Source organism: Pygoscelis adeliae, unplaced genomic scaffold (genome assembly GCF_000699105.1).
Source record: "Pygoscelis adeliae isolate BGI_AS28 unplaced genomic scaffold, ASM69910v1 Scaffold124, whole genome shotgun sequence".
NCBI classification, from domain to species: domain Eukaryota; kingdom Metazoa; phylum Chordata; class Aves; order Sphenisciformes; family Spheniscidae; genus Pygoscelis; species Pygoscelis adeliae.
The window spans coordinates 3,789,465-3,813,513 of NW_008824791.1; the positions used below are offsets into that span (position 1 = coordinate 3,789,465).

Below are 24,049 nucleotides of genomic sequence, written 5' to 3' on the forward strand. Positions count from 1 at the left end.
GATGTCCAAAGAGCAAATGTGCAGTGGTTCGCTAACTGCCTGACTATGGGGGTAGCATACACTGTCTCAGCCTCCAAAATTAGCTGAAGAATTACTTTGTGTATTGTACATAGGATCAAGTGAAAGTGTGCTGCATTTTAGGTTTACTTGTGTATCTCACTCCTGTGACTTCATGCGTGGTTAGCACTTTGCCAATTTATGATAAACTGGGTCCCTCCTTACAAAACAGTTGCTGAATATGTGCAGATGGACTCCATGCTGAATGAATCTAGCGCATCTGAGATATAACAGTGGTGCCACAGATTGTGCAGATCCACTACAATATGCAAGATGCAAGCAGTTTCTCCAAGCACGTGCAGTAGATTCAGTGAGAAGACACCAGACATCACAATCACACACACACAGAAAGAGATCAAAACCCAAAAAAAACAGAGTAAGACTCTTTGTCAAGCTACTAAATACAAAAACAAGCCAGGCAGCAACCCTGCTCTCCTCATACATTCATTTTCTATTCCTGTTGATTATACAGAAGAGGAGCTCTATTGGATCACACCGTTGGTCCACCTGGCCTCATATCCTCTCTCTGGCAGTAGCCAAAACCTGAAGATTAGAGATCAGTAAGAGAACAGAAAAAGTTTACAAGATGCATTCCCTGAGTACTCACCTAGCTTCTGACAAGTTGTACTTTGGGGACTTCCTTGCCCAGTAGCAGTTTAGTAATTTATTATTAAATGCGTGTTAAAAAAGAATCTGTAACATCCGTTGGCAAGGAATTCTGCAGCTTAATTTCACATTTTATTAAGAATCGCTTCCTTCCAACTTCATTTGACTCCATCTAGTTTTTGTGCTGTAGAAGCAATGATCACTCCTTACGTTCTCCATATCATTCATGATTTAACCTTCCATTGTATCCTCCTTTTCAGATTGGAAAGCCCAAATCTTACCTGGAGTCACTTGTGACTATCTCATCTCACCAGATCATTCATGAGCATCTTAAACAGCACAGGATAAGCAAAATGTACAGCAGGAAGCTCCTGGTAACCTTGTTCCACTGTAAACAAAAAGACCATTTATTCCTGCCCACTCTTTTCTAAATTTATCCATTTATCTATCCATGCAAAGACGGTCCTTCTTTTAAGAAACCTTGGTGAGGGAAAAGTCAAAGGCCTTTAAGAAATCCACGTAATCTACATTAAATGCATCCCCCCTTAACCATATGTTTGTTGACACCTTCAAAGAACTCCAGTAGGTCATGAAACATGCCTTCCCCTTAAAAAAAAACCATATTTACTCAAGTCTGGTAGATTCCAGGTACCTGGGAAGCCACTAACCCAAACACCAAGCAGCTCCCTGCTAAGGCTCACGTAACTGCAAGGAGCAAGGAGTAGAGCCTTAAAGCCAAGGTGGTGAGCAAGGGTTACAGTCGAGGTCAAGGTACTCCACTTATGGGGTGACCCCAACCTCGGGCCACCCCAAGGACTGGGAGATTATAGCATCAGTGAGGATTTACTGCGACTAAAGCCCTGCAGGCTTGCCAGGCTGCCCATCAGCAGAGGTGAGGGCACAGGAGGCTGCAGGACTCATGCCCCTGCGGCTGCACCCTGCTCTCCGGCAGCACTAGAAGTCAGATGGGGGATCGGGGAGCCGGGGGGAAGCCTCACTGTGCTCAGCTTGGGGCGTCCTGCTTACGCAAGAGGTACTGCTTCTCTCAGCAGCCAGCAGTGCAGATCTCAGAAGGGCTGTCCAATTTACCAAAAACTGCTGTGTGCATGCTCAAGCAGTGCATTTGAGATCATGTCTCCAAAGAGTATTAGATGTCTGTCACCTTCTTACATTGAAGTACATGTGTCTTCAAACTCAAGGAATGACTTGCCACTTTTATCATCTCACGTAAATAAAAACTTCAAGTACATTTTCTCTGAGATTTTTTTCTCTTACTTTATAAAAAAATTCTCCATAAAACAAATTCCAAACAAGAACTGTGTTTATGCAGGGTTATATTTTTCGAGTCCAGTCATAAAAAATAATGTTAAAAATACAGGGAAACCTAATTTAATTTCTTATTGTAAGAATACCTCAGATTTCATGTTCTCATATTCTGAAATTAGAAAGGCACATTTGTGGGTTTTTTTTAATGCAGAAAATGGAAAACATAGCAATCTGGCTTCTATTGAGATTTTTTTTTTCACAGTGCTGCTTTATATTTGAGTATGTTATTCATAGAGAAAAAATATTGCATTCACTTATTACCTTAATGAGAGAAGAAGTTCAGATAGCTTGGTAACAACGTACATATGAGAACTCTTTAAACTTGTGAATTGATTATGTAGAATATGAACATGTTTCAGACACTAAGAACAGTGTGTATATATGACGTTTGAAATAGAATTAGGATAACTGAATATTTCAATTATATATTTATCATAACAATTGTATTTACAAATTGTTATTCTGAATCATAAACTGTCTACAAATCATTCTTAAAGATATACAATTTTCTTAATCGTTTCATCAAGCTGTTTAAACATTGAAATATATCAACTGTTGTCTTCCTTGCTAGTTCCAATTACTTGAGAATGCTAATAAATGTCTCCTATCAGCTATTTTGCATTATTTTTGATTTCAGGATTGTGTGCTTACAAAAACGTCATGTAATAGTGAATATTGTTATCTTGAAATCTGCAGCACCATGCTTGTGTTTCTACCTATTTTAAAAGGAAGCAAGCAACATCTTTGAAACGTATATAAATGTTATAACAGGACTATACCTGAATACCTGATGAGAGGTTCTGATGCAAAAGATTGCATTACAAAATGTTTAATGCATCTTTTTAAAGATATTACATGGTGATGTCAAAGTTAATAGAATACAGTAGGGTTAGTGTGATTGTTAGTTAAAAAAAACAGTAAGGTGGTTTTGTGAATGTGGATTAAATGTGAGAAGTTTCTACCAGTTGAGGAAAGAGAACTCAGTGTTTTATAGGCTTTTCCATATTTGTATATTTATGAGCAAAATTCATTAGCTTTTATGTCAGTGCAGTTAATTGTGTATAGATATGCTTGTGTGGAAAACAGCTTAAAGATAAAATGCATGCATGAATATAGAGATAGACAGTATGTTTTAAATATAAAATTGCACACATCGTAGCTATATTCCTTCCCCTGCTCTGTTGTGCAGCTCCACTGACCTCAGTGCTTGAGGGACGAATTAGGACCGTACAGTACGCGAGATACTTCCAGTTGAAGAGGTGCATTAGCAGAGACGCAGGGTGTGTTTGAGAAAGCACTCAGCAGTTAGCAGGTCCTAGGTGGGGGAAGAACAACGTTTGTCTTACTCATTCTGATCTTTGCAAAAAGAACCAGGAGGCACCTTGCATCTCAGCTCTCTTTCCAGTCTAGCTGCTGAGAAGAGATGCAGAGCATGGACCAGACAGGCTGAGGTCATAACACTTTTAAGATGCACCATTTTGTAATCTTCAGAAGAAATTTAATTGCTATATTTCTCCTGTAGAATGGGCTTCTGTTGTGTTCTCTAAGGTCTTGTTTCACTGTTTGAAAAGTTAACGGTGCAGGATTTTTTTCGGAGGAAGGGAAAGTCATCTGTCTCTGGGCAAGCAGCACTAAAAGACAAAATCCCATACAGCTCCTGAGGGTATGTTTCTGAGCCTGAGTTACTTGGTGGAACACCAAAGAAGGTGTGGGGTGTTCAGTAACTTTAAACATCTAAGCTGGGTGCTCTGCATCTCCATCTGGAGACACTGTCTTCACTATTTATACATGGTCCTGATGCTCCTAACTTTAGATGTTCCCATTGAACTAGATGCCTAAAGTAACTGAGAGTAGATGATCTGAATACCCTGGTGTAAATACAATGGGAACTGACCAGCAAGTGAGGACTGATGATAAACTCAAAGCAGTTACATTTAGAGGAGTTCCTTCTCAGAGCAGCCAAATCCTCTCTGGTCAGGCAGAGCCAATGAATTAATTATCAAAACAGCCTTTCTTCCTCAAGATTTTATGCATTCAGTCAAAGTAGAAATTTTTGGAAGGACATTTCAGGGGAGGATCAACTTGCATAACATGAGCAGTTACAAACCCAATCACAATATATCCGACCACCCATGGCATGAGTAGTTAAGTCACCACCACAAGTACTTTGTGGTCATGATCATTAAAATGAAGCATAGAAAATTCTGATTTATGGCAGAGTTAACATGATGGCTCAGCAAATTAATGGCATTGATGTGGGTTCCTCAAAATGAAAACGAGTATATTTTAGGGTGAAAAACTGCAATACATAAATAGCCCATTTGTTTTCATTAATCCTTTTCCATAAGGTTTTCAGCACAGAATTATTCTGTGCAAGCAGAAAAATATTTTTAAAAAACTATTATAAAGTTACTCCATATGATTTATTTTGTTGATATTTTTAAACTTCCTTTTTGATCACGTTTTACTAACCCTTTTTTTCTGAACAGTTTATATAAAGAAGTAGTAGATCTGGAGTGCACACATCTGAATTTGTCAGGACCCTTTCATGGCCATGCTAGGATAGTATCCTCTAGATGGCATTCAAGGAATTGCTACATGTGTGGAGGATATTTTTTTCCTATATCAAAGATTCCTTTAGTAGTTGCTGTGTTGCAGTGGTTGTTTTGTACAGATTTCGCCATATGTTTGAGTACAGAGGGAATTGAGATGATTGCATGTGGTAGAATATTTTAAGAAGAATGTGACAGAAACAGAGATCATTGCCAATTACTGAGACATGGATCTGAATTAGGGGATCTTACTGTTTGGTTTTGTTTGTTTGCCAAAGAACTTTAAATATCCTGTGTGAATGCACTAATTTCTCAAACTTTCCAATCAAACTCCAGACTCGCAACTAAATCACAAAACAAAGTGTGATATTGGGCAAAAAGAATTATTTGAAATACGTAAGGAGGATTTGAAATAGGAAGATTTATTTAATGAGAAGAGTAAAAGAGGCTGAACAATATTTTGCTCATGAGAGCATTATTTTGTGGGTTATTCCAATGTAGCAATATTGCTTGTAAGCAGTAGTGCAATACCAATGTCTAACCCTGATGGTGCTTAACACCCATGTATACCTAAATCGGCTGTCAAACTGAAAGTTGCCTAAATTCTCAAGTTCTGCTTTTGTGCGTGCTCTGGATTGCCTCTGTTTTGACAGCATTAAGGAGCTTGGACACGTAGTATAATTTAACTCTAAATCTCCTTCTGAGGATCAGGCACTTAAAAATTAGACCCTGAAGCACTCAGCTCCACATCACTAATGTACTGTGTGGATATGAGCCACTAGCTCTTACAAGCAACTACCTAAGCTGCATAGCTGGGTGTTTTCTCTCTGTAAAATTTATGCAGTGCAGGAGATTATATAGGGACAGATAGAAGCTTGTTCCAGAGGAGAGCTATATGTAACAAACTTGCCTTTCTGCTTGGGACTGAGTTAAACAGAAGGCTCTCTAATCAGACAGTACTTCTGAATTTCAAAAGGTTAATCTAGTCCATTATTTTCTCTCTGACAACAAGCAACGAGGGACACTGATGGAAGAAAATCAGGAAAGTATTAAATGATACTTATCCTTATGTAGTCTTCCAGCTCCCAGCAGTGTTCAGTAGCATGTTAGTTAATAAGGCATGCTTTCTCTGTTTCTTGCCTGAATGTCTGTCAACTTCCTAACTTTTTGGAGGCCACAGAATTTTTATGGTCCTCTGTAGAAAATGACCAGTGCAAACTCTGCATGTGTCAGCAGGCCACCTAGACTTTGTCCCTTGGACAGCAAGAGGTTGTGAAGGGAAGGACAGCAGTGCTCAGCTTCCCTCCTGAAACCTTCCTGCTTTTCCTTTCTGTAGAAAACACTTTTGTTGTGCTGGTTTGGCATAGAGATAGGAGATGAAGAATAGACTTGGAAAAAAACTACAAGGGCAGAGTTCAGCACGCAGAACATTGAAGAACACAAAAACTGGTTAAGACAGTGCCAAGAAAAAGAATAGAAATACCAAAGAGGCATAATGGAAGAGCTCTGAGAATTCAGAGGCTCTTGTTAAGAGGGCAGTCATCAGATAATTAATTTCTTGGAAATAAAAGACAGGCTCCTTACGCTAAGTGATGCACTGATCTGGAAGTGTGAATGCTCAGGTTTCTTTCTCACCTGGATCTCTGTCAGGAGATTGTCTATCAGTGCATGAACATGGATATTTGTAATAAGTATAAAACCACAAGCTTCAGAACATGAGCTAACTAGTAGCTAACAGTTGAAGAAGCTTCCCTTTTGAAAGGTTGTTCCATAATTGCCCAGGATTCCACAAACCTTCCTTTGAAACATCTTTTACTGCCCATTGCCTGATCTAATTTCTAGGCTGTTCTGTTTTCTTGGTGTTTTAATTTTTATACAAGTTAAAAAGATGAAAACTCTTTATCTCCCAATGGTTCTTTAGCTCTGGGGAGTCTTGTCTTTGTGAATAAAAGAGACTCAATCTTCTTGAAAGAGAAAAACACAAAAAAGGCATTTATTTTTCAAATGCATTTAATATTAGTGACATATTTTCAGAATGTATGAGTACAGTAGTCCAGAAAGAGCCACTGCCTCTTCTGAACCTCAGATCCTAGACGTAGTGGAAGTTAGAGGTGAGAAAGACTATCCATCCATTCCACTTGGCTGCTGTTTGCTTTTAGGGTTGATTTGCCCTGATGCCTTCAAGTGTCATTGCTTCTACCTCTCACCTTGAGAGCCTATCCTCAGACTCAGAGGTGTGCAAACATCCCTGTGATAATAGAAGATGTAAATGCTCTCTCACTACAGAGTATGTTCCCTGATATTTTTTCTATGGTTTCTTGATAACTTGACCATACTACTTCTATTCATTAATTCTCTCCTTCTGCCAATCACAGAAAGCAGGAGAGAATTACTGCAACTTACTTTTGTAGACAGCAATTATTTGCACATAAGCAGCATGTATCATCTTTCTTTAACCTCACCTCATGAGTCTCCAATTGTTCTTTTCCAGTTCTTTATATCTTTCCATTGTATTTCCAGCACAGCTTAATACTGTCTCAGTATCTTCTCCAAAGAGTTAATCAGGCTGAGCTAATGCAGATGTATTAGTTTCAGTATACAAGCTAACTGGCTAACTCAGATGTGTCTATGCGACACTGTGTTGGGTCATATAGATATACCCAACTGAAAAAACACTCTACTTAGGATGTTGACATATCTAAAATTATTCTTGCGTTGCTCTAGAGGTCACCTTTAAAGAAGATCCATGGCTGATTTTGTACTAAGCTTCCGTGCTAATAGTATTGATGCACGTATTGAACGCTGTGTCTGAAACCAGGGGATACATTTGATCTACTGGCAGCCATCTCAAAGTTCAGCATCTAAACAGGCAGCTCCAGTGTGCAATCTGTGCCACCCTAAGATGTTGTCTATGACAGGTACGATAAATTGCCCTTTGGAGTTGCCTCCCTCCCTCTAACTACAGAAGGAATCAAGACAACTTGCCAAAACTAAAACCTATTTTTTAAATTGAATCAAGTAAAATGAATTCCACCCTACTTGACTAGAAACTGGACACCTAACATACATTTGACAGCAACGGTGCTTTCCAGTGACTCATGTACATCAACTACAAACTAGTGACTTACTGGCCTTCTAGAAGTGTTTCTCATTGTCTGTATGCCAGAGTTTAAAAGAGTGTGCTTTCCTGTGCATGTGTCTACAAGATACTTGACCCTATGTAAAACCGAGATAGACCAAACCATAGCGTTTATCATTATCTAATGATTCTTTGTAAAGAACAGATGAGAGCATACCTTCAGAATCTTTTTAGCATTTATATACTAATATATAATATATTAGTATATATAATAATATATATAATTATATATATTATATATAATATAGTTTAGTTTGTAACATCACTGGGAGAATTAATTTATGAAGGCATATGTATTTTGCATCACTATAATTTATAAAATGCTTTGTCAAAATCAACATTTGTGGGGAAATTGTTTGAAGATGTACATTTTAAGTCAGTATCAGATGTGTCTCCATGCACTTACACATATTCACTCAAAATGTTGAAGTACAGTAGCTCTGACATTCTCTGCACATGCCAACAAACACCGCTTTTACAGAAGGTTCAGAGAAGATGTTCAAATAAAATATTCATGATTTTCATGCTAAAAGAAAAAACTCTTTCAGACCTGTAAAGTAGTGTTTGACAGTACTTTACCTACAATCTGATGTAGTCTCATGTTTTGATATAAACAAGAGCAGGAAAGATTTGCTGAAATGAGTGTACATTTTAGGTTTGTCTGTTACATTGCAGGATGAATAGCAATTAATGGAGTGAAAAGATTGCAGATTTCCTAGTGCTTTTTAACCTGCCTATTTCATTTTCAAACTTCTGAGATCAATTTAGCAGCAGGAAGTTCTGCAGCGCAATGTGGTTCCAGTTGACCCTGGAGGGGTTGTTGCTGAATGAGGCTTACTTACAGCTCTGTTTCCATAATGACACCTTGCTGCAATAAATGACGCCTTCTTAACCTCAAGTTGTATTTCCAGTAAATTTATAGCAAATCCCAGGTTACACTACGAGGTTGAAAACAAAGTTCTCAACTCTGTTCAAGGATGTTGAGATGTTGGAACGTGTCCAGAGAAGGGCAACGAGGCTGGTGAGGGGTCTGGAGAACAAGTCTTATGAGGAGCGGCTGAGGGAGCTGGCGTTGTTTAGCCTGGAGAAAAGGAGGCTGAGGGGAGACCTCATTGCTCTCTACAACTACCTGAAAGGAGGTTGTAGCGAGGTGGGTGTTGGTCTCTTCTCCCAAGTAACTGGCGAAAGGACGAGAGGAAATGGCCTCAAGTTGCGCCAGGGGAGGTTTAGATTGGACGTGAGGAAAAATGTCTTTACAGAAGGAGTGGTTAAACCTTGGAACAGGCTGCCCAGGGAAGTGGTTGAGTCCCCATCCCTGGAAGTATTTAAAAGACGGGTAGATGAGGCGCTTAGGGACATGGTTTAGTGGGCATGGTGGTGTTGGGTTGACGGTTGGACCTGATGATCTTGGAGGTCTCTTCCAACCTTAATGATTCTATGATTCTATGATTCTCCGGAGAAATGTGTCACCACAGGTTGTCCCCACATCATAGGTCACCTAGCAGTGCCAGCACGATATTTATAACTTACATAACACATTGGCTGGAACACATCTTTTTTCATGCTGATTAACATCATTATAGTAGCAATCTGAATCTGCTGATAAACAAATTTCTCCTACCTCCTTCTCTTTTAGCACAGGTTTCCTAAAAAGGAAACTCTGTAAGCCACTCTGCCTTGATTTTTAAGAGGAATCCTACATGTCAGGAAGAGTTCCCCAGGAGAGCACGCACACCAGTTTCAAATGGTATGTGCCACTGGCTGACAATCAGTGGCTTGCCACAATGTCTGAGCCAGGAGGAACAGTACAACACATAACATTTGAGCTTGTGAAAGCAACAAATCTCCTCGTTAAGAACATAGTATTCTGTTACTTCTGCTGTAGGTACCACAACAGGGTTTATAATTGTTATGAAAGGTGATAGGAAGGGAAGTGATTTGCCTGGGGGGCCTCCTGCACCCTTCCCTGTGCCATCAAATTGTCTGTTACTTGATCCAGATCAAAATGCCTGGAAGAAGCAAATGAAGTGAAGGGCTTTTTTTCCCCAGTTACCGTGTTCTTGCTGTGCCGTTCAGCCACATATGTTGTTGCTACCTGATGTGAGCTGATATGCCAGTGCCACATGACCATAGTGTTGTCTTCTGCCAAACAAGGACAGAGAAGCTCTGATTTTGGGAGAACTGGTCCCTCCGGAATCCCAGTGACCTATTAGGTCTTTAAGCCACTTACTGTCTCCTGCTGCACCAGCAATAAAAGGCAATGGAAGGGAGCCAAGAATCTGCTTATTCTGATGCAAATCCCTTTGGTTGACAGAGGGCATTGATTTGACATGATTTCCATTTATATGGCAGGCAACCCTTTTCAGTTTCGCAGATTTTTTTTTTGGTTGCATGTGGTTCCTGGAATCACACCCTTCCACTAAGCTTGTTTGAACTGAATTTATTCCACTTGCTTCAGAAATACAGAGCATATAAAGTAACTCCTTAAAACATACATATATGTAAAACATTTGTATAATTTTTTTAGCTACTGTTATTTTAAGAAACGTTATTAAAATATTTTAAATAGTTGACTGTATTATAAATTATGCCAAATATCTCACAATACTTTTTAACTTTGAGGGTTTTGCACATACACCTTGTCAGAGAGAACAGAACATCCACACAGGCTGACTGACAGCTGATAAGGCTTTATTTTATACAATTGGTTTTAAGTGTCTTCTACTATAATTTGTTTTGAAGAATCGGGGACTGAGCAGGTCCTGTTAGAAGTAAAGATCTAGGAGTGCTTCTGTCTCAAGCTTGCAAAATAATGAATGGCAGCACATTCGGTAAACGAAAGAAAATCTGTAGTGTTGCAAAATCATATGGGTGAATAATTACTGTCTTCATACATAAGATCAACAATAGATGAGAGAGAAATTAAGCAGCAAGGAAGAAAGAATTGCATTATGGAACATAGTAGAAAAACAATGATGTTGAATCTACGTTTAGCCTGAAGGAAATTTGAGGGTTGCATCTATCATGACCTTTAGCCCATAACACTGTAGCAGAATCCATTTTTTGATACCAAGTGGTATTAGATTCACTTGGCTTCCATCCACCATTTCTGAGCAAGCAAAGAAAATCCGCAAGGCGAAAGAATTTAAAATGGAGGGGGAGATGATAATTATAGCTTGCTGGAGGCCTATTTTTGAGTAAATGAAGTGCTTCAAAAGAAGCATACTGTTATGCTGTCTTTTGAATGCAAACCTTTAGGGAAGTAGTGTAAGAAAATAAAGTAAAAACATTATTTTTCACCCCAAACTTGTTAATTTGCTAGCTCTAATGCCTTGTCAGGAAAACTCCATGCTCAACTTTGAACTCCAAGGTTAGTGCCAGTAATAGTATCCCCTCCAAGCATTATAACTGTGAATTACCACTGAAGTGATTAAGAAGATAAGAGACTCTATCATGTGAAGAATCAAATATCTTATCTAGTCACTGTACTAATTGGAAGCAGCCTTGTATGGTAAGAAAAAGAATTCTTACTGAATTCAGCATAAACCCAAAGATGTTTCAGCCATGTGAACATCTTTAATATACAGAGATATGGGTTATGAATTAGTTTTTTTATACAAGTTTAATTTATGTTCATGTTTCCATGATTTTTTTCCATGTAAACTTGTGCTTAGTTTTTAGTCTTTTATATAGACACGCACACACACACTTCTAACATGAAAGTGCTCACATATCGGAAATAATGGAAGGTATTGATATTCACATTGTATGTTAAGATAGCTCAGTCAAAAGATTAAAGAAAATCTCTAGAGCACAACCAGAAAAGAATATAAACATAGGTCTCCTGAATCCATATCACATTCCTCGCTCATAAAATAGTCTCTCTTCCCTTATCCTACAACGATAGCAACAGAAAGATTAGCAAGCAAACACAAAGAAAAAAGGGTGAAATGCATCTCTGCTGGAGGACTAATACTCATATTGCAGGAATGAAGATTGCTGTAGATGATAGGCAGCACAACTATATCCTTGTCAGCTGACCGATAATACGTGTCACTCATGGCGTTAGTAAAGAAGGCTGAAGGCTTTTGGCCTCTTAGCTTCTCTGGTAAATCCTTCCTTCGTAAATAGCTCAAATGCTAATAATACTGGAGGCGTTATTATTGATTAGGAAATGTTGTTTCATTACTTCCAGTTCTGTTACTGGAGTAAAATGTCTCCCCTAAGAAAACATCTTTGTATTGCTTATTACCTTTCTTACAGACTTTCTAGAATCAGAAGTAAAATCAATATTTTTCTTACTGTGCCCTGAAATAACAATTTTTCCAAGTGTGGGATCATGAATAAAATCTCAGACTTCATTTATTGCTATGTATAATATAAAATCATACACGGTGTCCAATAGTATAGAAATTCTAACATAGTTACAGAACCTGGGCTGGAGAAACACTGTCTAAATATAATAGCATTTTCTGGTATAGAAAAAGGTGCAAAGGTTGTTTTTACCATCCAGAAAAGCACTTGAAAATTGGACCTCAGTACATCACTATAACTAACAATTATAAATACCACATATACATGGTTTGAACAAAAATTTGACTGTTTTTTTTAAAGTATGGCTTTATTTATAAAGAGAAACACAAATCTAGACCACTTTTCCCTTTTCAATCTAATATTATCAGTAGTTTACAAAAGAACTTTCTAGTATTACAATTAAGCAAAAGGAGAAAACATCTGAAAGTACATGTACGTATACCATATTCTGTTTCATTAATTTCCTAAAGTTTTTGTTGAATGGGTTTTGGATGATTAGATAACCATAGCTTTCGTAGCGTTAAGCATAGTTTACTGTGTGATTTAATTCATGCCATTAACCTGTGATATAGGCTTGAAAAAGTCCTTTTCTCTTAACGAACAGGAAAACAGTCTTCTTTTGTTTTCTGACCAACACAGACATGAAACCCAAGTCAACCTAAATTAGTCCTCACAGCATTGATATTTCTTCCACCCTCATCTGTCCTTCTGTTAAAGAAAGAAATTGTTCCCCAACAAGAGGAATGCAGGCTCCCTGCAGGATGTTAAAGCAGGCTTCCTCCTCTAACTATATTGTATGAGACTAGGAGGGATCAATTAACGAGTTTTCAAAGAAAAGCAAGGTTGCTGAGTGGGCCCAGTCAGTATTTTCCCCCAACTGCAGTTGGGAAGTGGCTGAGGTAGGAGAGAAAGAAGAGGCAGGGAGGGGGCTGGATTCCCTCATCTACTGGGAAACTGCTACTCAGAAAACGTGATAAAGCCCTATATTTTGGTGAGTATGGTCTTTCCTGTGCCTTGAAGCAGGCGGAGGTCTTGAGGAAAGAACAACATGTAATTATCCAATTCAGATTATTATTGGTAATGGTAGAGGTATAGAAATGTCTAACTAACTTAGACCACATTATCCCAAATGGCAGTATTTTATACATTGAGACTCACAGCCTTCTCATGATGATGGTGTCCAAAGGAGTAAGGTTGCAGTCCTCAACACAACGTGTGTACAGTTCAGATCACCCTTCCACTCCCTCCCCTCCAAATTTCTATCTGCCAGCAATTCATTGGCCTTGGCCAAAACAGACACAATGCAGGGGGGAGGGAGGGAAGAGAACAATGATGATGTAGCTGTTCTTGTTTGTTGAATGGTAGTTTTTTTTAACAAGAAAGTGATTGTGTGTGCCTGGTAGGGCCTGTTCTGCCAGCCAGTAAAAGGCCATTGAGCTGTCATGGTCTCTCTTCACCAAAGAAATAAGATTTGAAATGAGATACCAGAGGGGTAGAGTGCTTCATGTACAGACAGACATCAGGTGAGCTTTTGTCATCAGCTGCCATTGAGTCTGAAGCCTCTTCATAGTGAATGGGCACCCTATCAAAGTTGTTCAACCCTGGAGACCAGGGGAGAAATGCTGGAAATTCTTTGCCTACTTTAAACAGTATGAAACAAGAAACTGGAAAATTAGAAAATGGACTAAAGGAAAAAAGCTTCAGAAACCCTACAGATCACCTATTTTGAAATCAGTTACAGATAATGGAAGTCAACTTCAGCAGAAGAGAAAGTCTGTAGAGAAATGACACTGGAATTCTGCCCTTTGTGTAGTGTATAAGAAAGGAATTCTGAAAAAGAGAAGCCAAAGAGATTTAGAATAAAATATGCTCACGCTGAATTAAGGAATGAACTTTCATTATTCAACAAAAATTTGAAAGACAAACTTATCAGACTAAATTAAATTAGGAGCTCACAGCATTGTAGATGACTCATCGCAATTCAAGAAATTTATAACAGTGTAGAGGAAAACAGAGAGACCAGATGGTGCAAAGAATCCTCAGTACAAAACAGAGATCAGCACTGAGCTCAAGAGCCAGACACCATCCTTCAGCCTAGTACCAATGGCAAGAAAATGCTGCCATTAAAGTGATTAAAAGCCATGCTGCGCTTCTAAGCATTTTTTTTTTTCAAATGGTTTCATTGGGTAACCAAATTAGAGCTCTCCTGCAGCTACTGGATTTGAAACAACTAATTAAAAGAACTTCCCATTGATTCATCATAGGAACATTAGGGCAGTCTTTATAAATGGGCAAATAGGATTTACCTATTTTACAGTTTTGCGGTTAAAAAGAGCTTTAACAATAAATGGATAGGATCTTTAGGGTCTAAATAACTTCTGCTCTAGTGAGCAACTGTTATAAGAAGCTGAAATTTCTCTGTAGAAAGTATTGCTTTTAGTAGCACTTAACAACAACTGAAAGGAGGTTGTAGCGAGGTGGGTGTCGGTCTCTTCTCCCAAGTAACTGGCGAAAGGACGAGAGGAAATGGCCTCAAGTTGCGCCAGGGGAGGTTTAGATTGGATGTAAGGAAAAATGTCTTTACTGAAAGAGTAGTTAAACATTGGAACAGGCTGCCCAGGGAAGTGGTTGAGTCCCCATCCCTGGAAGTATTTAAAAGACGGGTAGATGAGGCGCTTAGGGACATGGTTTAGTGGGCATGGTGGTGTTGGGTTGATGGTTGGACTCGATGATCTTGGAGGTCTCTTCCAACCTTAATGATTCTATGATTCTATGATTCTATGAAATAGAAACTGAGCTAGCTGCAGCTTTTAATTACTTGGGTTTATTTGTCTCTGTCTCTGTACAATAAATTTCTGACTGGAATCTTTTTCCTAAAAGTCATTATTTCCTCTGAGATGTGAATAGGTAACCTCTGTATGACAAATAGGAGGATCATCATCCTGAACGTACAAGAAATGGCTAATGATGACTCCTTTGTGACTTTTTGTTTAAAAGTACACTTTTTTTTTGCCCAGTACCCTAATACAAACACAAATACGCTTCTCATATTCACAGCCTTATGTACACACCTTCGCATTTTGATTTAGAAGATGCAGTGCTGGCACAGTGCTACAGGTGTGATGTGAGCCTTGCTGTATGGGGGTTTCAGTTTCAAGTGCAGATCAAGCACAGCTGGCTTAGGAGAGGGCTGAAGTAATTTTCTTCCATTATTTCGCTGCCAAGTTGTTTCCCAGGGAGAAGACATAGGCTACTTCTCATACTGAACATTTGAGATGATCTTGTGTTGTGCCAGGACTGTGTTTTGACATGGGCTTGCTCAAATGGAAGAGTTGCTGTAGTAAGCTCAGGCTGAAAACACGCATAAATTACTGTGTAAATTTGGAAATCGGAACCCAAAGAAAAATGCACCACATGTGGTATATATGAAAAGCTTATAAAGGTTAGGTCATAATTTGAAGAAGTCTAATTGTAGTAATCTACATTTAAAAAGCCTAGAAGGGCCAAGAATATAATTATATCCACAGTTTAACCTGGTGTTTTCTGTGATCAAGCTCGATCATTTTGCGAGGATTTGGTTGTCTGACCAGTGAACCCCCAAATGCAATGAGATGAAGCCATGATGTGCCAGGGAAAGTGGCCCAGACGATGTCCCTCACCCGTGAGCAGGCGCACAGGGTGTATCGGATGTGTCCGAAAGGTTGCTATAGCTCCCTCAGACCCACCCGTAAATGACAGCTCAATACCAGTGAATGACTCAAACCCAGCAAATGGTAAACAAATGTATATGAGCAATTGCCCTCATAGGCCCATGATCAGTGTTTAGCAAATACAAATCCATGTTTGCTAGCTCCTGTTTTCCTTTAAACAGACCTATCTTTGTTCCCTGCTTGGAGTAGCTGATTTTACCCCAGAGAAATATTGCGAGAGCTCAGCTTCACCCTCAATTTCAAGAGTAAAAATTTCATTTTAACTGAGTGAGTAGTTATACATATCCAGGGATAACATTTTGGCCCTGAACCTATAACTGCTTTTTATTTATTTGTATTTTGTTCTACTCAGTTACTTACATTATGCTGTTTAAGGACTTCCTGAAAAATAGGTTAATCCTTTATTCAGCATGACAGGAATTCGTTTTTTTTCTCTCATTCCCTTGCATCAGACCTGTGGTTAAAATGGCGTAAGTTCAGGTGTAGGACAGTTTCCTGTGTAAGCTCTGTTTTGTCCACTTAATACTTTTGGTAGGGTTTTTTCATTTAGTGTTACATGTTGAGTTGGGTTTTTTCACATCAGAGAGGACTGGACTATTATACCACAGAATAGTTATCCATAAGGGAAGATTGACGGTGGATGGAAGTTTATTTTCTCTCTCTCGAATAAATGCACTGTCACAGAGAAAGAGATTGTTATGTGCATGTCTGTGTGTAGAGTTTCCCTTTTTTCAAAGGAAAATGACCTTTGTTGTTTACTCTTTGTTTGCATTCTAGAATTTATTTATTGTTTTCATTTCTTAAACTTCCTGAAATACTTACAGGAAAGAAAACTAAGGCATGAAATTTTGTGACTAGAAGCAGATTCTTATTTCATTTTCCTAGGGAGACTCTTTCATTCAAAAGATAAAAGTGGAAGTCATAAAAACATGTTATTTTTAGGAGACAGCTCCTTGGTAGCTTAGAAGAGGTTAAGTAAGATTCATAATAGAGAGGAATGGGGGAGGGTGTGTAATAAACAGATATTTGGTGGTGGAAAGACAAATAGCGAAAGCTGTGAACCACTGGAAGAATTTTTTTTTTTATGGTAGCTGGTTTGTTCAGCTTACTCAGTTGTCTTCAAGACTGTTGAACAACGTGACTGGTTTTGTTGTAACATTTGGGAAAGCTGCACATCAATACTATTAAAACAGCATTAGTGTCTGGAGAATATTACACCTCCTTTGACATGCTTGACCAGATTAATAAAATAAGCAAAGATCGTTTTCTAGAATGCGATTTTTGCACCATTTGAAATTATTGCATAGATAACAGTGCACCTTCTCTTCCAAAAGGGCAGAAAACCCAATTCTTAAAACTGGTTAACCCCATAGTGAGATAATTTGGCTCTTGGGTGCATCCACCCATGTTGGGCCCCTTCCAAAAGCTGCTGGAAGTGGTTCCTACTCACTGTTCTGCTGCAGACCTGCAGTATCAATTACAGCAGGTAGGTTTGGGAGCACCTTTGCCCCAACGGTTTGCCCGTAACCCAATCCCTGCCACTGGCCTCCTCTAACAAGCTGGCTCTTCTGTGCACATAGCTACCTCGCTGATGGGCTAAAATGCCCTTACTGCTGCCAGCCCAGCTAGCAGAAACAGGATTCATTGCCTCTGTTTTAAGCTGTGTCACTTTATTTTACCCCAAAGAGTAAACTGAATGTACATTTTACACAGTTGAATTATGACATTTAATGCAGATTATCGTGAATGTAGAATTTACTGTCTCTGAAACACGGTTCTGCTCTGGACGCGATGTCCTCGGAGCCAGCAGCGCAACTTGGTTGCGCGCAGCCAGTGGTGGGCACCAGCACAGGTGCTTCTTTCTATGTTTTTGTATATAGCCATTTTTCAGAAGCTGGTCTGCACTTTAACAAAGGAGTTACTGGTATGTACTTGAGACATTAATTCCAGGTTATATGGTTTCCCTGAGAATTGCCATCTGTCATGCTTTTCTGCCTGGAGGTCATACAAAGTTACCTCGGGTTGGTATCCTAAGACAGTAGGTTGAAAGGATAAACGGTGTGCTTCGTCTTTAACCCTTAGTTATCCTTTTCCCTTTCAGCACCCTCCTTGATAGGTATGGTAAGGAAGGACTGGGCTTCCCAAAACAGCATTGCCCTCTCCTGGCAAGAGCCGGACTTTCCCCCTGGAGCCATTCTGGACTACGAGATCAAGTACTATGAGAAAGTAGGTCTCACTTACAGCATCACCCAAACTCAGATCCTGAAGAGCAATATGTTTTGTATTTTTAATATTAAAAAAAAACTTTAGGCTTTTCACTTGATCCCACATACAATGCTATATAAGTAGACGTTTTATTTTGTACTGATTTTTTGTTGTTTTACTTCTGACTTGTTAATGACTGTCTTGTTTCACATCAAAAGCAAGTAAAGCAGCAGGCAGGCAGTAGATATACCTGTCTTGTAGTAACTACATTTAAGAACATGAATAAATTGATCATATGCTTGAATATATTTTGATTTATGGACTGTAAAACTTTACATTAGAGTGACACTGAAACAATACGATTAAGGTGAATGTCAATGTGTTTTAATTTTGCAACATTATGTGGCAATAATCCATGCTTAAATGAGAGTGCACCAGCCTTGTTTAGAGGGTTACGAAAGGTTACAAGAGAGAGAAACTGCATGGCGTTATGTCAAATTTCTGGCATGCTGTCAAAATTACGTGATTTCACACAAAAGTGGGCAATAACATGCATTACAAGTAAATGTGTAAGGTGCACGCACAGCACATCTTGTGAAAGCACAATTTGAAGCTTGCTTCTCCCAAAGCACAAAAGCATTCGTCATTTCCAGTTGGCTACAGGGCCTTGCACTTGCAGTGTAAAATTTAGTGCTAATCAGTGCCTTCATTCCTGGAGACATAGGCAGGATTTTTTTGTTGTCCGTACCTTAAACAGTCGCCTGCTAAGTCAGTTCTTGCTATTTCTCTGTTCCCATCTGAAAGTCACAATGGAACTAATGGATACATGAGAAGACTACAAAGAACAGAAATATAAGCCAAGTCATGAAAGAAAGATTTAGGGATGTTAGGCTCTGTAAATATCTGAGAATTTTCGTCCTTGGCTGCACTCTTCTATTGAGATTATGCAGCTTTAATGATGCAGAAAAAAAAAGGTAAACTGGGAAAAAATCCAAACAACTTAAATAGCACAGCTAGAGGGAGAAGGCAGATTGCTTAGAATATTTGGTAGCCAAAGCAAGGAAACCTTACTTTCCTACACTGCTGGAAGTCCTTCAGGTTTTGATCCATTACCATAGTAAGCCACATTATGACTTGCACTGCCCTTGTTTTGTTTGTTGATATTAAAATAATAACCAGGTGAATTAAACAAGAGAAATAGTGAGATTTTATTCACTTGAATAGGAACAATTTCAAATATTCAAAGCCATTCATATGGATGTTAAATTAGAAAGCTTGTATTTATAAAAAACTTTTATCAATTGATTATCTGCCAATATCTGTCAATACTGAGTGACATGGCAAATAGCTCTCTTTAGAGGTCTACATATTGCTTAGACTTGTCCGTTGTGCAGCAAGACTAGATACACAGGCTTCACAGCCCTTTGTTATATAGAGAGTTTAAACCGCTCCTAGCCGTTCGTACCAAAAAAGAACCATTTTCTGTTTTCACCTTTTATAATGCATAAGGAGTATTTTTTAACGATAAACTTCTCTTCCCTCTTAGGTGTGGGGAGATAAATGAACTGCTGGCATCTTTGAGTACTGTTGCACAGGGGTTATTTTCTCCCTCAGTCACTAACTGAACTAAATGCGTAGCTCTTGAATACACCTTTTGTTAGTAAGTTAGAACAGGCATGCTCTGTAGCGATGCAATGTAATAGGCAGAACGAAAGACAAACAAGCCAGCAATAGCAGTAAGAAGACCACTTATTTGAGCAGAGGAATAGGTATGCGACAGATTTTGAAGAAATCGCTTGGAGACCAGATTCTAGAGCAGACAGATGAATAAATTAGTACTGGAAGTCAGTCTGCTGATTTGCAGTATTAAATTAGATTATATTTATGTAGTGCTGAAGAAATGTACATTATAGCTTTAATACTGCTTAAGTATAGTGGCCAAATGCAAATGGGATTTGTATAGTGAAAAAAAACCAGGGTGTCAGGGGTAGTGAAACTAATCTTTCAGGCTTCCCAGTAACCCTCAAGAGGGAAATAACAGCATTTATATTTTCAGCAGCAGTGACAAAATAGGGATGGTGTTGCATACCCACAAGAAATGTGATAAAAGTGAAATAATTGTCTACTGGATTTAGTATGAATTTACCATAAAGACATCCCTCTACTGGAGAGTAAAAACTTCAGCTACAGTTCAAGAACGAGTCGAGTATGAAAACCTCAGAAATTTTGTTAATGTCTTAAGTAGTCAATAAAAATGCAGAAAACTGTATCCTTAGGTACTAATAAACACACTAATTAGTAAAATAGAACAGCTTTTGCAGTCCTATCCTTATCCTTTTTTACCTGTCATTTGTGTTTAAAAAAGAAAAGAGGCTTTGTTCTTATATGCAATACAAGAAATGGAATGTCTCCATCAAATACAAACACTAAACCCAGTTTCAATAGATTGTATCAGTTTCTTAACTTTGTGAAATTCTGAAGAACTCTGCAGGATTGTAAAATTTCACAAGTATGAACTGCTATTTCTTATAAGATACCTTGTTGACATTTGCAAAATTATCAAGATGACATTGGGGAGCATGCTAGGGAAGCATGCTTGCTTTTAATTATAACCAGTAGGAATTCTGCAGCTCATAGATGGAAGTCGTATCCTGTCATGTACTCGCAAGGTTTCACAAAAGACATGTAAACTTACAGAAATCAAGAAGCTGTCTAATAAACTACCATGAGCACTCCACAAAATGGGGCAGTTTCCAACAATTTTGTAAGTAAGACAAATCAGTGACGGTGAACCCAGAACATAGAGACGCATCTTTGCATGCATATCCAGAACAAGGAAGGAGGCTAGACTGTGCTAAATATACAAGAAACTTACATTTGCACTCTTGTGCAATACAAATTGCACACAGAGAACTATTGAAAGATCAAGCCCTCTCTGTGAAAAATATTCACATCTTCTGAGAAAGACTCTACCAAATAATAAAGAAATAAATAGAGAAGGAAAGTTACACAAGGCTATCAATAAGCTACAAGTATGGAACACATACATTAATTTAAAAATACACTAAAGCAGCTCAGTAATTTGTCAGCTTTAAAGCACCTTTCATATGACCTTCATTTCTTAAGTGAATTGCTGTAAAATACTCAGAATCATAACTTACAAAATATTGTTTGGCTTTCAGTCTGTCTCTAAAAATGAAAATCTTGAGAAAATAACAAAACTTTTTTTGTGAGCCAATTCTATATACATCGTACAGATTTTTAGTTTCTTATTTAGGAATACACTCTTACATATTTATGTGGTTGGCTGACAAGAGGTCACTTTGTTCTGCAGCTTTTCAGCCAAAAATGCAGTGAACATAAGCTGACCTAGGACATAATTAGAGAGCTGACTTGGCCTGTGAGAACAAAATTTCCTAGACATTCAGTCCAAGATGCTGTGAGGTTTTGTCACAGTAAAGAGAAAAGGTTTTCCATTGCTTGAATAGTTATGTGATATAACCAGAGAGAGAATATCATGATCCTGAAATAATACTGTATGTTGAGGCCTAGTATTTGAAATCTCTTATTTCTGCTAGATTATGAATCATTCTGAAAACTATACAGTTAGCAACATTTGTCACCTTAGACGATAAGTGAGTCTTTACAGCAACACAGAAAAACTCTGTTAAATGTTTGACCTTAGAGATCGAAGATGTATTCTGAAAAGCATTTCTTCGTAGACCTTCTTTGTAGTCTTCATAGATACTAAATATTTGCAAATTATCTCTGTTGATACAGGATGTCTACCCTATTCTGCAATTTGTTATCTATCCATTCTATTTTATAATCCTTTAATATCTTCTACAAACAGCCCAGTACTTTTAAAAGAAAAAAAATCTCTCATAGGCAGTATTGTCTTTCCCTTTAAAAATCAAACTCCAGGTATCAATATAATCTCAGTTTCTTTGCTAATAGTAATCAACTCTTCTTTTACACTTTAAAACTATTACTCAGACACTGACCAAAGCTTTTACTTTTTGAAAGATTCCAGAGCATCGTAATCTACCTCTCACCAAAAAGGTCCCGTGTTCGAGTCAAATGGAGGAGTGGGATAAGATACGGCCTTGTTACAGCCTTGTAATGAAGCTGAGTCCTTCTGCAGGAATTCCCTCACGGGAAAAGAAACACAGTACGCAGTAGATATAAACCATACCAGCTGCACTTCAGGTTATGCAGTTGAATTGGAAAATGCTTATTCCTCCCCTTTTCCACCCAAACCCTTAAAGTTAATCATCAAAAATTAATGCTCCCTGAAAGCTGCATTAAGCACACCAAGCTGTATACATATCAGCAGCTGTATTAAGTTTAAGTTCTCCCATATGGCCCAAATACACCAGCTGGATTATATTTTCTGTTACACACAAGATAATGTATTATTAGCTGAGGAAGTCAGTCTATAGAGAAGAGCTTTTAATAGGATGTACCCAAGCAATATCCCAAGGCATTGCAGTGACATCTCCAAATAGAAAATATCTTTTGGAGCAGGGTGTAGGATGGAGGGGCTGGCTGATGTTTCTTCGCTTTCTTGTCTTTTGATGAAATTTACACTAAAGCCAAATCCCTTTGACAAAATACTTCAATTTGTTGGCAGACTCAATTTGCAACGCACAGGCAGTTTTTACATAAAAATTTTAACACACCTCCATATGACAGTGAGTGGACAGGATATGTAGGATGTCAGATATGACTTTTCCTCCATTCCAGTATTATTTAGAGTTGAATTAATAAATAAAAGAGAGAAAATAACCAAGCAGTAAAGGCAAGGGGGAAATTAGTTTTCCAGTGAGACTTTAAAAAGAGATGAAGAGCTGATGAAGCAGAGAGATAGAGGAAAGTACGAGATTTAAAGAACTAGAAAGCAGTATGAGCTTGTTAATTTTTCTATCAGTCTACAGCTGTACTTACTTAACTTATACGAGAAACGATTCTCCTTCTTAAAATGTAATATTAAAACAAACACTGCTATTTCTTTGAATATTCATTAGTATGAATTAAAATAAGCCATCCTGAATTTGAGTAGTAAAATACATAAGAGACCTTGAGGTAAATGACTTCATAGGAATAATGTGAAGATTTAAGACTATCAATGCGTAATGTTTTGAATGACATAATTCTTTTTACAAAAATTAGTATGGAAAATTATAAACAAGAAAGTAATTTTGTCTTTCAGAATTGTTTGCCTACAATAGTATTCTGTAGTTCAAAGCAAATCTGTCTAGAAATACGTGCACCATATTATTCCAAAGCCACAGAAGTGTATATATAGGATAGATTATGTACTCTGCACTTGGGCGGGAAAAAGATGTGGCACTTGGTGCATGTACAGAGGTATGACCTGATATCCTTGCCATTTTTTTCCACACTTTTTGAGGAACAGATAATCTTGTGATACGCTCAGTACCACACTGAAGACTAGCACAGCAATAGCATAGTCCCGGGAGCCCTGGGAACGCATCAAGCTCACTTTAATGCATGTGCCAAAGTTGCTTCATTCCAGCTTTTTTTCCCATGTGAACTGCCAGTGTAAGGTGTGTGACTCATTCTGGTTTAGGACAACAGATGTTCCTCTGTGTCTTCTCCAGCTAAGGAGATATTTCATTATGATCTGCTCAGGCAGAACCTCACCCTACTTAAGTATCAGCTGAATCTAACCTAAATGAATAGGAGCCATACGTGTCCCCCTCCTGACTCTAGAGGCCAACTCACTAGTAGTCGTCGCCCTCCCAGAAGAGGACCAGCTATGGTTTCCACTCGGACGAAAGCCGTCGCCAGAAGGAATGTGGTGACCCAGACGGAGCCCTCACACAAGCACGCAGCTGTCCAGGTCTCTGGCTGCAGGGAGTGCCTGAGCCTGTCGGCTGTAGTGGAGGGCGGCAGAGACGACACCTGTGTGCGGTGTGACCAGGTGGATGATCTGCTCAGCCTGGTGGCAGAGCTGAAGGGGGAAGTGGAAAGGTTAAGAAGTACCCGGGAGTGTGAGAGGGAGACAGATTGGTGGAGCCGCACCCTGCCATCCCTGAGGCAAAGGCAGCAGATGGAGGCTCCACGAGAAGCAGAGGATCCCCTGCCTTCTTGCCACCAGGTAGAAAGAGGGGACC

The 24,049-nt window shown here is 38.7% G+C and overlaps 1 protein-coding gene across 1 annotated transcript in view; it reads left to right on the top strand.

Annotated features, from left to right (window-relative positions):
• EPHA6 (EPH receptor A6) overlaps positions 1 to 24,049 on the top strand; it is a 493,783-nt gene that overhangs the window by 311,523 nt on the left and 158,211 nt on the right. Inside the window, exon 6 of the mRNA XM_009323940.1 lies at positions 17,806 to 17,930. Within this exon, the coding sequence (XP_009322215.1) occupies positions 17,806 to 17,930 (125 nt within the window). The remainder of the gene's footprint in view (positions 1 to 17,805; positions 17,931 to 24,049) is intronic.